This window comes from Schistocerca piceifrons, chromosome 1 (genome assembly GCF_021461385.2).
Source record: "Schistocerca piceifrons isolate TAMUIC-IGC-003096 chromosome 1, iqSchPice1.1, whole genome shotgun sequence".
Lineage (NCBI taxonomy): Eukaryota > Metazoa > Arthropoda > Insecta > Orthoptera > Acrididae > Schistocerca > Schistocerca piceifrons.
This window is the reverse complement of record NC_060138.1, coordinates 873,902,450-873,915,171: the sequence shown is the minus strand read 5'-3', so window position 1 is coordinate 873,915,171 and position 12,722 is coordinate 873,902,450. Positions and strand designations below refer to the sequence as shown.

At 46.7% G+C, this 12,722-nt stretch overlaps 1 protein-coding gene across 1 annotated transcript in view; it reads left to right on the top strand.

Annotated features, from left to right (window-relative positions):
* LOC124802108 (prostaglandin reductase 1-like) overlaps nt 1–12,722 on the top strand; it is a 73,438-nt gene that overhangs the window by 34,088 nt on the left and 26,628 nt on the right. The window contains exon 2 of the mRNA XM_047263123.1: nt 6,263–6,586. Coding sequence (XP_047119079.1) covers nt 6,263–6,586 — 324 coding nt within the window. The remainder of the gene's footprint in view (nt 1–6,262; nt 6,587–12,722) is intronic.

Here is a 12,722-nt window from a genome sequence, read left to right as displayed (position 1 = left end):
ACACTAATTGAAAACCGTCCTTGCATTAACACGTCATCCGACAGTATGAATAATGTCAGATCGTAAGAGCATGGCAAGCCCTTAACATAGGTCTCAGTCGCGAAAGATATCTTGATACCAGACTCAAAATGTGAGAACTTAAGAACAATGTTTTATCAGTACAAACACCAATATGCCAAAAAAATTAACCTTGTGACTGAACAATGTGAGTAAAGTCGCTGTGCAGGATGCACGTGAGTATTTCTGTCGTTTTCAGGAGAAAGCACATTCTATGCAAGTATAGTGAACGGGTGGACCAATGACTACATCGAGAAACTTATACAATTGTATCGTGAAATATCTTGTAAGTGAAAACTGACACATGAACATTACACGAACAAGAATGTAAGAAACAGGTCGCACAAAGAGACGGTTGAGATATTTATAGACGGTATTCCAGTTGTGGATCAATGTGTTATAAAATCTAAGCTACAAAATTAGAAATAAAGCTTTAGAAAAAAAATCATCAATAGTTTGATCATATTACCCGTAGTTGCTTCATAATAATTAAAGATATTTAATTTTTTTTTTCAGAACTACAGTACAAGAAACAACAGTCCCATACGAGGGAATACCTGAAAAACGTGCAAGCAGACGGCGTTTCGTGACGTGAGCAAGAATCGGACATAAAATATCGCCAGTAAAATCAATAACTTCTGTAACTAACTCTTTTTATCCCTTGAAAGCATGTCAGATTGTAAATATGTTTAATTGCGGTCCATTGGTGACATTTTATTTCACTAAAACAGAACGCGTTTCATGACAAAACAAGCATTTTCTTGTACTTGCAAAGATGAATGTCAGATACCTTCAGTAATTTCAGAAAAGGGCTCAGAAAGGTGTATGCCTCTTGAAAGAAGCATAAATGGATGAGATGCACTGTATAAACTAGGTGACAGTAAAAAGTTGCTTGTACTGTGTTCAGTATCGTATTACCTGTAACTGTCATATGTCCAATATTTTATAGATATTACGAATTACTATACTTCACAAAGAATCAAGAACACCCTGTTCCTAGTATATTAAACTGTCATGATTCTCAGACGAACGCTCACGATTCTGTATCAGATCTATACGTTTGAAATGTTTCATTTTGGCAATTAATTGTTGACCCCTTTTTTGGGATTTTTGTTTCGAGATATATATTAGTACTTGTCGCACAAATCGCCATCGATTGCCACAATTTTCTTCCTATTATCATCCATAATAACTTCTTCTCTGCAAGGTGAACAAATTTCAAAACCTGCAAATATACTATAATCAAATAATGTCTTGAAAACGACGTACTGGGCAACGTACGAGGGCTATTCGTTTATTAAGGTCCGATCTGTCACGAAATGGAAACCACTATAAAAATACTGGTGTAACTTTGCACATACGTGTTGGGCAGTGTCTCTAGTATGTCCTCGAATACCCATGTCATTCTTTCCGGTTCTGATCGCGCAGTGAACACGTAAAGATGCCGAGATAAATAATGTCTCCCGCCAAGTATGAGGGTGTGGTGAGAGTTTTCGCCTGATTTCATGCAGTCCACACAACATGACTGTCGTGTGTTTCCTTCTTCGTGACGTTTCTCGGCCGCACTCTGCAGGGGCAATGGAGACGCTCCTGCAGCGTTTTCGGTGGGAAATGTTTTTTCACCACCATACAGTTCCCTCTCAGTTTCAGTTCTGCCCACATAAACCGCTGGCTATAAAGACAACATTTTGTCACAGACCACCAGCGTAGAGAATTGTCGGAAAGCAGAGATAGCGCCTCCTAAATGCATGTTCAAAAATTGATTTAGAATTTTATATTTTTTTTAGAAAATGAGGTGACACAACAGTCTTGATTGCAGATTTGATTTTTGCTTCATTTATCCATGATGCGCATTTCGCCTTACCAAGGCATCTTCAGACTGACCAAGTGTTAGCAAGTGGGTCTTGGGTGTCACGATTAGGGCATCGACTTCCCTCGTCATATATACTAAAATAAACCTGAGCAACTGTGTGGTCACATCATAATTAAAAGATTAAGAACCAATAACCGTCTAGGTCCATGTAGTATAGACCATTGGATACAAGACAGGATCAGGTCTCCATATGTAATCCGTCACATATTAAATACGCTGGAGGCACCGTCCTTCGTTCCCTGGTCTGACACACTCTACTATAGTATAGATACCGTACGCTGTATGTGATCAGCCGTGGACTAAGCTTCTTTAGGCTCTTCTTGAAGAACTCCCTCGCCAGCTCCTTCCCTCACTTCAGAACCTCCTCCTTCCCTTGCTCGTCGTTTGAAAACTAATTCCACTCATGTGTGCCTTCAGGGAGGTGAAAAGACGATAATCTGGAGGTACGAAGTCAGGGGAATACAGGGTGTGATTAAAAAAGTTCCAACCAAATGAGTCCAAGAGCGCCTTAGTGGCTCAGACTGTGTGAGGATGGGCGGTGTCGTACAACAAGCACTCTCCTCTCGTCAGCGTTCCCCTCCTTATGTTTTGGCTTCTTTTGAGGATATTTTAGGTCCTCACAATATCGTTATGCGTTGGTGATCCCCCCTCCTCCCCCCCCCCAGTTACAAATTCGTCTAAAATAGTGCCTTTTCAGCCCCAAAACACAGAGGCCATGTTTTTTTGCCCGAAATTGTGGGTTTGATTTTTTTGACAGATGGGGGAATTGGTGTGACGACACTGTGACGACCGTCCTTTTGTCTAAGGCGTGCAATGAGTACAGTTCAGAAAATTCTGATTTTCCATATCAAGTCGCTCAAGACACTCGTGGGCGCTATTGAGAAAAATGTTTTCCTTCCAATTCACTTGCGGGAGCTACTGACACGATTTTTCTTGTGGTGCTGTCAGCAGTTTTGGGACCCATCTTGCACAGTTTCCGGTATCCCAGCGTTTCTGTGAGTTACTTGTGTAAGGCAGTTTTGGAGGGCTGTGGGAAACATCGCAGAAATTTCATCCAATCAATCGGCAACTTCACGAACAGTTTCCTCTATTCTTTACACCAATTCATTAGCCAAAATGGAAGATCTCCCACTCTTCTGTTCGTCATGAACAATTGTTCTGTCTCCACTAAACTCCTTACATCAATTACACAGACTCGTTCTCGTCATAACACCTTCACCGTAAACCGTTTTGGTTGGCGAAAAAAATTCGGTAAGTATCATTACTTTCGCGACTAGGAAACACGTCAACACACGGCTCGCACTAGACGGGATTTCTTACTGAAATCTTCCACACAACTTGACTCTACAACGTGAGTTTACGTACAACCATGTCCCTGCATCGCTCTCCCTTGCCCCCCCCCCCCCCCCCCCCCTCTACCACTCAATGTTGCCAACCCTCAGAAAAGAAAAAATCACAGTACACTTACTTCCTGAACATGTCTTGTATGACGAGGGTATTGGGAAGTTGGTACAATGCTACAACAAATGACTTAAGTCGGCGTTGCGACTACGTAGAGAAGTAGCTGGAAAGTATAGCTAACTGTTGCAAATGAAATATTTTTTTTTCTCTGTGGTTTCCATTTCGCTACCGATTAGACCTTAGCAGACTAAAAGACCTCGTGCTTTACGCGAAACGTAGTCGGAACTCCTGAAATCCCTCGCTCGTGGCCTCTGATGTGTCGATCATGCATCATAGCCCTGGGTTCGCTTGCAAGTCACGAAAATCCACCGATTCGTGATACACAGGAAGGTGCCCGACCTCTGGGAAGATCTGAGAAAGTGAATCCGTGACGGGCAGGGCCTGCACGTCAGTGGGAAACTACGGGCCTGATATCGGCGGGCCGAATCCGTGTAAGATATCCGCTGATCTCGCCCGCCATTTTGGCCCGTCGCGGAATTCCGCTCGTGTGGGGCCATCGCCTGACTGTAACATTATTGATAGGTTGTCCTATTGGAAAAATTACTCTGAGATGACAAAAGACATGGGATAGTGAAATGCACATATGCAGATGGTGGCAGTATCACGTACACAAGGTATAAAAGGGTAGTGCACTGGCGGAGGCTATCATTTGTACTCAGGCTCAAATGGCTCTAAGCACTATAGGACTTAACATCTGAGGTCATCAATCGCCTAGACATAGAACTACTTAAACCTGAATAACTTAAGGGCATCACACACATCCATGCCCGAGGCAGAATTCGAACCTGCGACCGTAGGAGCAGCGCGGTTCCGGACTGAAGCGCCTAGAACCGCTGGGCCACAGCGGCTGGCTGTACTCAGGCGATTCACGTGAAAAGATTTACGACCTGATTATAACAGCACGACGGCAATTAACGCGGAATGGTAGTTGGAACTAGAGGCATAGGACATGCCATTTCGGAAATCGCTATAGAATTCAATATTCCACGATCCACGGTATCAAGATTTGCCGAGAATACCGAATTGAGGCGTTACCTCTCACTACAGACTATGCAGTGGCTGACGGCCTTCATTTAACGACTAGGAACGGCTGCGTTCTATGCAGTGGCTGACGGCCTTCATTTAACGACCGGGAACGGCGGTGTTTTCGTAGAGTTGTCGGTGCTTATAGACGAGCAACACTGCTTGAAATAATCTCAGAAATCTGTGAAGACAGTGCCGTAGAATATGGCGTTAATGGGCTATGGCAGCAGACGACCAAAGCGAGTGCCTTTGCTAACAGCACGAGGCTTGCAGCGCGTCTTCTGAGCTCATGACAATTTGGACGTGACAATTTGGACGTGACAAGTTGGACGTGACAAGTTGGACGTGACAAATTGGAAGTGACAAGTTGGACGTTAGACGATTGGGAAACCGTGACCTGGGCGCATGATTCGCGGTTTCAGTTGGTAGGAGCTGATGGTAGGATTCGAGAGTGGCGCAGATCCACGAAGCCATGGACCCAATTGTCAACAAGGCACTGTGCAAGCTGGTAGTGGCTCCATAGCGGTGTGGGTTGTGTTCACATGGAATGGGCTGGGTCCTCTGGTCCAATTGAACCGATTACTGACTGGAAATGGTGATGTTCAGCTACTTGGAGATTATTTGCAGCTATTCATGGACTTCACGTTCCCAAACAACGATGAAATTTTTGTGGGTGACAATGCCCATGCCACCGAGCCACGATTGTTCGTGATTGATTTGAAGAATGTTCTGCACAAATCGTGCAAATCATTTGGCCTCCCAGATCTTCCGACATGAATCCCACTGAACATTTATAATACAAAAGTGTGTGTGTAGGGGTTTACGAGCGCTCAACGTCGAGGTCATCACCGCCCTGACACACATTAAAAGGAACGAATGTGGACAGACTGAGCAAAAGCGAAGCACACACGCAAAGAAAGCAGGAAAAGAAGGAAAATGCTACATAAGAAAGTAAAACGTAAGGAGAACGAAAACGTAGCAGGAAGAATGCCTAAGGAAAGTGTCGTTGGCTGGCCTCTTACGTAAAATATGGGCGAGCGTGTCACACAGTGGGCAGATTAAGACCCTCTCCCTACAATCTTTGTAAAAACATTTGACAAGTCACAGAACTTTAAAACTTTAACCACATGCGCTCGAGTGTTTTCTACAAGAGATGGCAGATCCGCTGGCAAGTCAGCCGCTTCCCGCGGCAATCCAACAAAACGTTGCGCACAGTGACCTGGACGCCACAAGCACCACACATTGGAGGGTCCTCACGCATGAGCAGGAAGCCATGCGTCATAGGACTGTTGCCTATCCGAAGCCGAGTGAGGAGAACCTCGTCCCGTATAATACACAAGCGAGAAGTCAGTTTGAACAGAAAATCCTGCACCAGCACTTTCTCAGTTACGGAAGACGCTAGGCAGGATGGCTCAATATTTCTGCAGGGGACTTGCAATAATTTGTTGCGTCCATGCCACGTCGAGTTGTTGCACTACGCCGGGCAAAAGGAGGACCGACACGATATTTGGAGGTATCCCATTACTTTTGTCAGCTCAGTCTATTACGGTTTGTACATTTTTCTGTATGCCGTGTTCTGGAAGAAGTAGGGTTTTCTTCGAATGCTGTAGCCTGCAGTGCTGCGTGTGTTGACGTGGCCGTGTGACTTGTGCCCGGTTCTAGGCGCTACAGTCTGGAGCCGAGCGACCGCTACGGTCGCAGGTTCGAATCCTGCCTCGGGCATGGATGTGTGTCATGTCCTTAGGTTAGTTCGGTTTAATTAGTTCTAAGTTCTAGGCGACTGATTACCGCAGAAGTCGCATAGTGCTCAGAGCCATTTGAAGCCTTTTTTTTGACATATGCCGGCAGGTGGCGCTGATCGTGCAGAGCCGGTGCGCCGAGTTCCCGGTGGGGCGCTACCTGGTGGGCGACCTGGGCTGGCGCTCGGCCACCGTGCTGGACCCGCGGCGGCCGCCCGCGCGGCCCGGCGCCACGCCCACGCGCCTGCTGCCCGCCGACTGGGCGGCGCCCTACTCGCTGGCGCTGGGCGCGCTCGGCCGCCCCGGCGTCTCCGCCTACTTCGGCCTGCTCGAGCTGGGTCGCCCCAAGCACGGCGACGTCGTCGTCGTCAGCGGCGCCGCCGGAGCCGTCGGCTCGCTCGTCGGACAGATCGCTCGCATCCACGGCTGCAAGGTAACCTCTTCACCACCGCGCCTCCAAATAAACTTGCACGCCTAAAAATATACTGTCCGTTTTTGTCCTAAAGCACTGAAATATACCGTTCTTCGAGTTGTAAAACTACCGTAGGCTACCGTAGACTATCGTAAGGAAGCGTAAACAACGGTAGTTTTCCTAGTACCTTTGTTTGGTTTATGTCGTACTCACTTTACCTGTATGCTAGATGTGTTGTATACTTACCAGGCGTTACCTCATAACGATCACTTTCTTTGCGTATACGATCAATGTCTTACGAGATTCGCCTGAAGCAGTGAACCGTCTAGGAACTGAGTCAGGATATAAAAAGAGTCAGGTAACCTATGGACATTTTTATACTACATAGTTACACTCCTGCCTGTTAATTAAAAGTAAATAGTACACTCCCTGAAATGGAAAAAAGAACACATTGACACCGGTGTGTCAGACCCACCATACTTGCTCCGGACACTGCGAGAGGGCTGTACAAGCAATGATCACACGCACGGCACAGCGGACACACCAGGAACCGCGGTGTTGGCCGTCGAATGGCGCTAGCTGCGCAGCATTTGTGCACCGCCGCCGTCAGTGTCAGCCAGTTTGCCGTGGCATACGGAGCTCCATCGCAGCCTTTAACACTGGTAGCATGCCGCGACAGCGTGGACGTGAACCGTATGTGCAGCTGACGGACTTTGAGCGAGGGCGTATAGTGGGCATGCGGGAGGCCGGGTGGACGTACCGCCGAATTGCTCAACACGTGGGGCGTGAGGTCTCCACAGTACATCGATGCTGTCGCCAGTGGTCGGCGGAAGGTGCACGTGCCCGTCGACCTGGGACCGGACCGCAGCGACGCACGGATGCACGCCAAGACCGTAGGATCCTACGCAGTGCCGTAGGGGACCGCACCGCCACTTCCCAGCAAATTAGGGACACTGTTGCTCCTGGGGTATCGGCGAGGACCATTCGCAACCGTCTCCATGAAGCTGGGCTACGGTCCCGCACACCGTTAGGCCGTCTTCCGCTCACGCCCCAACATCGTGCAGCCCGCCTCCAGTGGTGTCGTGACAGGCGTGAATGGAGGGACGAATGGAGACGTGTCGTCTTCAGCGATGAGAGTCGCTTCTGCCTTGGTGCCAATGATGGTCGTATGCGTGTTTGGCGCCGTGCAGGTGAGCGCCACAATCAGGACTGCATACGACCGAGGCACACAGGGTCAGCACCCGGCATCATGGTGTGGGGAGCGATCTCCTACACTGGCCGTACACCACTGGTGATCGTCGAGGGGACACTGAATAGTGCACGGTACATCCAAACCGTCATCGAACCCATCGTTCTACCATTCCTAGACCGGCAAGGGAACTTGCTGTTCCAACAGGACAATGCACGTCCGCATGTATACCTTGCCACCCAACGTGCTCTAGAAGGTGTAAGTCAACTACCCTGGCCAGCAAGATCTCCGGATCTGTTCCCCATTGAGCATGTTTGGGACTGGATGAAGCGTCGTCTCACGCGGTCTGCACGTCCAGCACGAACGCTGGTCCAACTGAGGCGCCAGGTGGAAATGGCATGGCAAGCCGTTCCACAGAACTACATCCAGCATCTCTACGATCGTCTCCATGGGAGAATAGCAGCCTGCATTGCTGCGAAAGGTGGATATACACTGTACTAGTGCCGACATTGTGCATGCTCTGTTGCCTGTGTCTATGTGCCTGTGGTTCTGTCAGTGTGATCATGTGATGTATCTGACCCCAGGAATGTGTCAATAAAGTTTCCCCTTCCTGGGACAATGAATTCACGGTGTTCTTATTTCAATTTCCAGGAGTGTATTTACAGCAAAGGCTTAGATGGAAAAGGGCAACGGCCTTGCCGCAGTGGATACACCGGCTCCCATGAGATCACCGAAGTTACGCGCTGCTGGGGGTGGCCGCCACTTGGCTGGGTGACCATCCAGGCTACCATGCGCTGCTGCCATTTTTCGGGATGCACTCAGCCTCGTGATGCCAATTGAGGAGCTACTCGACCGTATAGTAGTGGCTCCGGTCAAAGAAAACCATCATAACGACTGGAAGAGCGGTGTTCTGAACACAGGCCCCTCCTATCCGCATCCTCAACTGAGGATGACACGGCGGTCGGATGGTCCCGACGAGCCACTTGTGGCCTGACGACGGAGTGCTTAGATGGAAAAGGAATAGTGCGTATTGGCGGAAAAAGGATAGAATGTATACGATTTGTTGATGATACGGTATTAGTGCCGGAAAGTAAATAAAATGCTAAAAGATCTAAACGATGCTTGTGTATAATATGAGATGAGAATCAGTACAGTAGAAACAAAGAGTATGGTGATTGGCAAAGGAAGGAGATTGCCACATGGTAAGACAGGACGAGATGTTATTAGCCAAGTAAGAACATTTAAATATGTGGGAAGTACGATTACTGAAGACCTGAGATGCCATCAGGAGGTGAAAACTCGCATTGCTAAAGCGAACGAGGCATCCAATAGAAGGAGGAGATTATTATGTGACAAACTGGATCAAGGTCTGAAGAAAAAACTTGGCAAGTTTTTGGCTGGAGTGTGGCACTCCATGGAGTAGAAACATTGACACTGCGACGAGGGGAGTGCCTGATAACAGACAGTCTGGAAGGTCTAGTTCGTGGGAGGAGATACAAGATGATAGCCGACATAAAGGGAAGTGGAAATTGCACGGACCTGAAGAGGATGGCAGAAACAGGAGAGCATGGAGAGTTAACACGTGAAAACTTGCGTTTGGGCAGAACACAGATGATGATGTTTCTAGAAAAACTGAAATTATCAAAGTTTAATTCTGATTTTATTCGTAAATTGTTGATTTGTAATGTCAAACAGAGGGCTGTGATAGTGAAAATGAAGAAAACAATACAGATTTGTCATACAGCGCTTTGAAACGAACCTGCCTACCAAAAGCTAAAATAAAAAGAACTGAAAAGCAAAAATATAGCAAACATCGATTCAGTACTTCGTCGAGCATATGTTATTCATAAACAACTTTCTCATTTATCAATAATGACAGGAAAAACAGCAAGCTCTTGTCTTCTCTAACATTCGGTGTTAGCCCACTGTGTGTTTTATTTCTGTACAAAATATAAATTGCATATATATATATATATATATATATATATATATATATATATATATATATATATACACTCCTGGAAATGGAAAAAAGAACACATTGACACCGGTGTGTCAGACCCACCATACTTGCTCCGGACACTGCGAGAGGGCTGTACAAGCAATGATCACACGCACGGCACAGCGGACACACCAGGAACCGCGGTGTTGGCCGTCGAATGGCGCTAGCTGCGCAGCATTTGTGCACCGCCGCCGTCAGTGTCAGCCAGTTTGCCGTGGCATACGGAGCTCCATCGCAGTCTTTAACACTGGTAGCATGCCGCGACAGCGTGGACGTGAACCGTATGTGCAGTTGACGGACTTTGAGCGAGGGCGTATAGTGGGCATGCGGGAGGCCGGGTGGACGTACCGCCGAATTGCTCAACACGTGGGGCGTGAGGTCTCCACAGTACATCGATGTTGTCGCCAGTGGTCGGCGGAAGGTGCACGTGCCCGTCGACCTGGGACCGGACCGCAGCGACGCACGGATGCACTCCAAGACCGTAGGATCCTACGCAGTGCCGTAGGGGACCGCTCCGCCATTTCCCAGCAAATTAGGGACACTGTTGCTCCTGGGGTATCGGCGAGGACCATTCGCAACCGTCTCCATGAAGCTGGGCTTCGGTCCCGCACACCGTTAGGCCGTCTTCCGCTCACGCCCCAACATCGTGCAGCCCGCCTCCAGTGGTGTCGCGACAGGCGTGAATGGAGGGACGAATGGAGACGTGTCGTCTTCAGCGATGAGAGTCGCTTCTGCCTTGGTGCCAATGATGGTCGTATGCGTGTTTGGCGCCGTGCAGGTGAGCGCCACAATCAGGACTGCATACGACCGAGGCACACAGGGCCAACACCCGGCATCATGGTGTGGGGAGCGATCTCCTACACTGGCCGTACACCACTGGTGATCGTCGAGGGGACACTGAATAGCGCACGGTACATCCAAACCGTCATCGAACCCATCGTTCTACCATTCCTAGACTGGCAAGGGAACTTGCTGTTCCAACAGGACTATGCACGTCCGCATGTATCCCGTGCCACCCAACGTGCTCTAGAAGGTGTAAGTCAACTACCCTGGCCAGCAAGATCTCCGGATCTGTCCCCCATTGAGCATGTTTGGGACTGGATGAAGCGTCGTCTCACGCGGTCTGCACGTCCAGCACGAACGCTGGTCCAACTGAGGCGCCAGGTGGAAATGGCATGGCAAGCCGTTCCACAGGACTACATCCAGCATCTCTACGATCGTCTCCATGGGAGAATAGCAGCCTGCATTGCTGCGAAAGGTGGATATACACTGTACTAGTGCCGACATTGTGCATGCTCTGTTGCCTGTGTCTATGTGCTGTGGTTCTGTCAGTATGATCATGTGATGTATCTGACCCCAGGAATGTGTCAATAAAGTTTCCCCTTCCTGGGACAATGAATTCACGGTGTTCTTATTTCAATTTCCAGGAGTGTATATATATATATGTGTGTGTGTGTGTGTGTGTGTGTGTCTTTACAAAAAATCGCTAAGTTACATGATCAACTGATTTTATATATATATATATATATATATATATATATATATATATATATATATATATATATATATATGTGTGTGTGTGTGTGTGTGTGTGTGTCTTTACAAAAAATCGCGAAGTTACATGATCAACTGATTTTTTGTACTCATGAAATGCAATTTATATTTTGTACAGAAATAAAACACACAGTGGGCTAACACCGAATGATGTGTAGTTACAATTATGGGCAAAACAAACAAAAAAAGCAAAGAGAAGTCGTTGGATCCCAGTTTTTTCCTTACATATTTATTTATATTTCTTTTTCTACTAATGCTACCAATCCTACCACTTAATATGTCACTTATGTGGTGTTCCAAAACTATCAAACGGTAGTTTTGGTAGAGTGCAACTTTAACAGCTATTAAACCCCTCTTTAAGAAATGTACTTAGAGAGAGATCAGTAAGCACCGACCTGTTTCACTGTTGACATCATTTTCCAAAACTTTTGAGACGGTGTTGTATCCTATAATAGTCTCGCCTTAGCAACAACAATATCACAGTCTAGTTTTCAGGAAAGTTGCTCTATTGAGAATGTCTTTTGCATATTCACTCACTCCTACAGTCAGTACTTAACAATAAAATAGCACCATTTGGTATTTCCTGCGACGTGTCTAAGACATTTGTCAGCATGAATCGCAATATTCTCCTAGATAAATTGAAGTTTTATGGGATTGATGATATAGCCAAGCAATGAAAAACGTCATATCTAACCAAAAGAATGCCAATAGGTGTACTAAGTATTTACACCAGTATAGCCAGGGGACGTAATTCTGAGTGGGGAGAAGTCATGTACGGGGTTCCCCAAGGCTCATCTTAGATCCACTATTGTTCCTCGTATACGTAAACGATCTTCCCTCTAATATACAACAAGCAGAATTGGTTATTTTTGCAGATGACACTAGTAGCGTAATCAGTCCAAGGGTACGTACAGAAACAGAAGAAATGTAAAACAATGTCCCTAAAAATTTCTTTCTGCGAATGGTCTCACCCTCAATTTTAGAGTGGTGCAACATTTTCAGTTCAGCACATCTGGGGGTACTACACTAATGATAAGCATAACACATGGTGAGGAAATAACAAATAGGGTGGAAACTTGAAATTCTTAGGTGTCGATATCGATGAGAATGTAAGCTGAAAATTGCATATTTTGGAACTGCTAAAATAACTTAGTTCAGCCACATTTGCACTTAGAATGATAGCAATTTTTGAGAAGAGTCAAATCAGTAAGTTGACATATGTTGCGTATTTTCATTTAGTTGCGTCATGTAGAATAATGTTCTGGGGTCGTTCATCTTTAAGAAAGAAAGTTTCCGTTGCTCAAAAACTTGCTGAAGAATAGTATGTGGTGCTGACCTACGATCATATTGGAGACATCTGTTTAAGATGCTGGGCATTCTGACTACTGTCTCACAGTATATTTATTCCATCA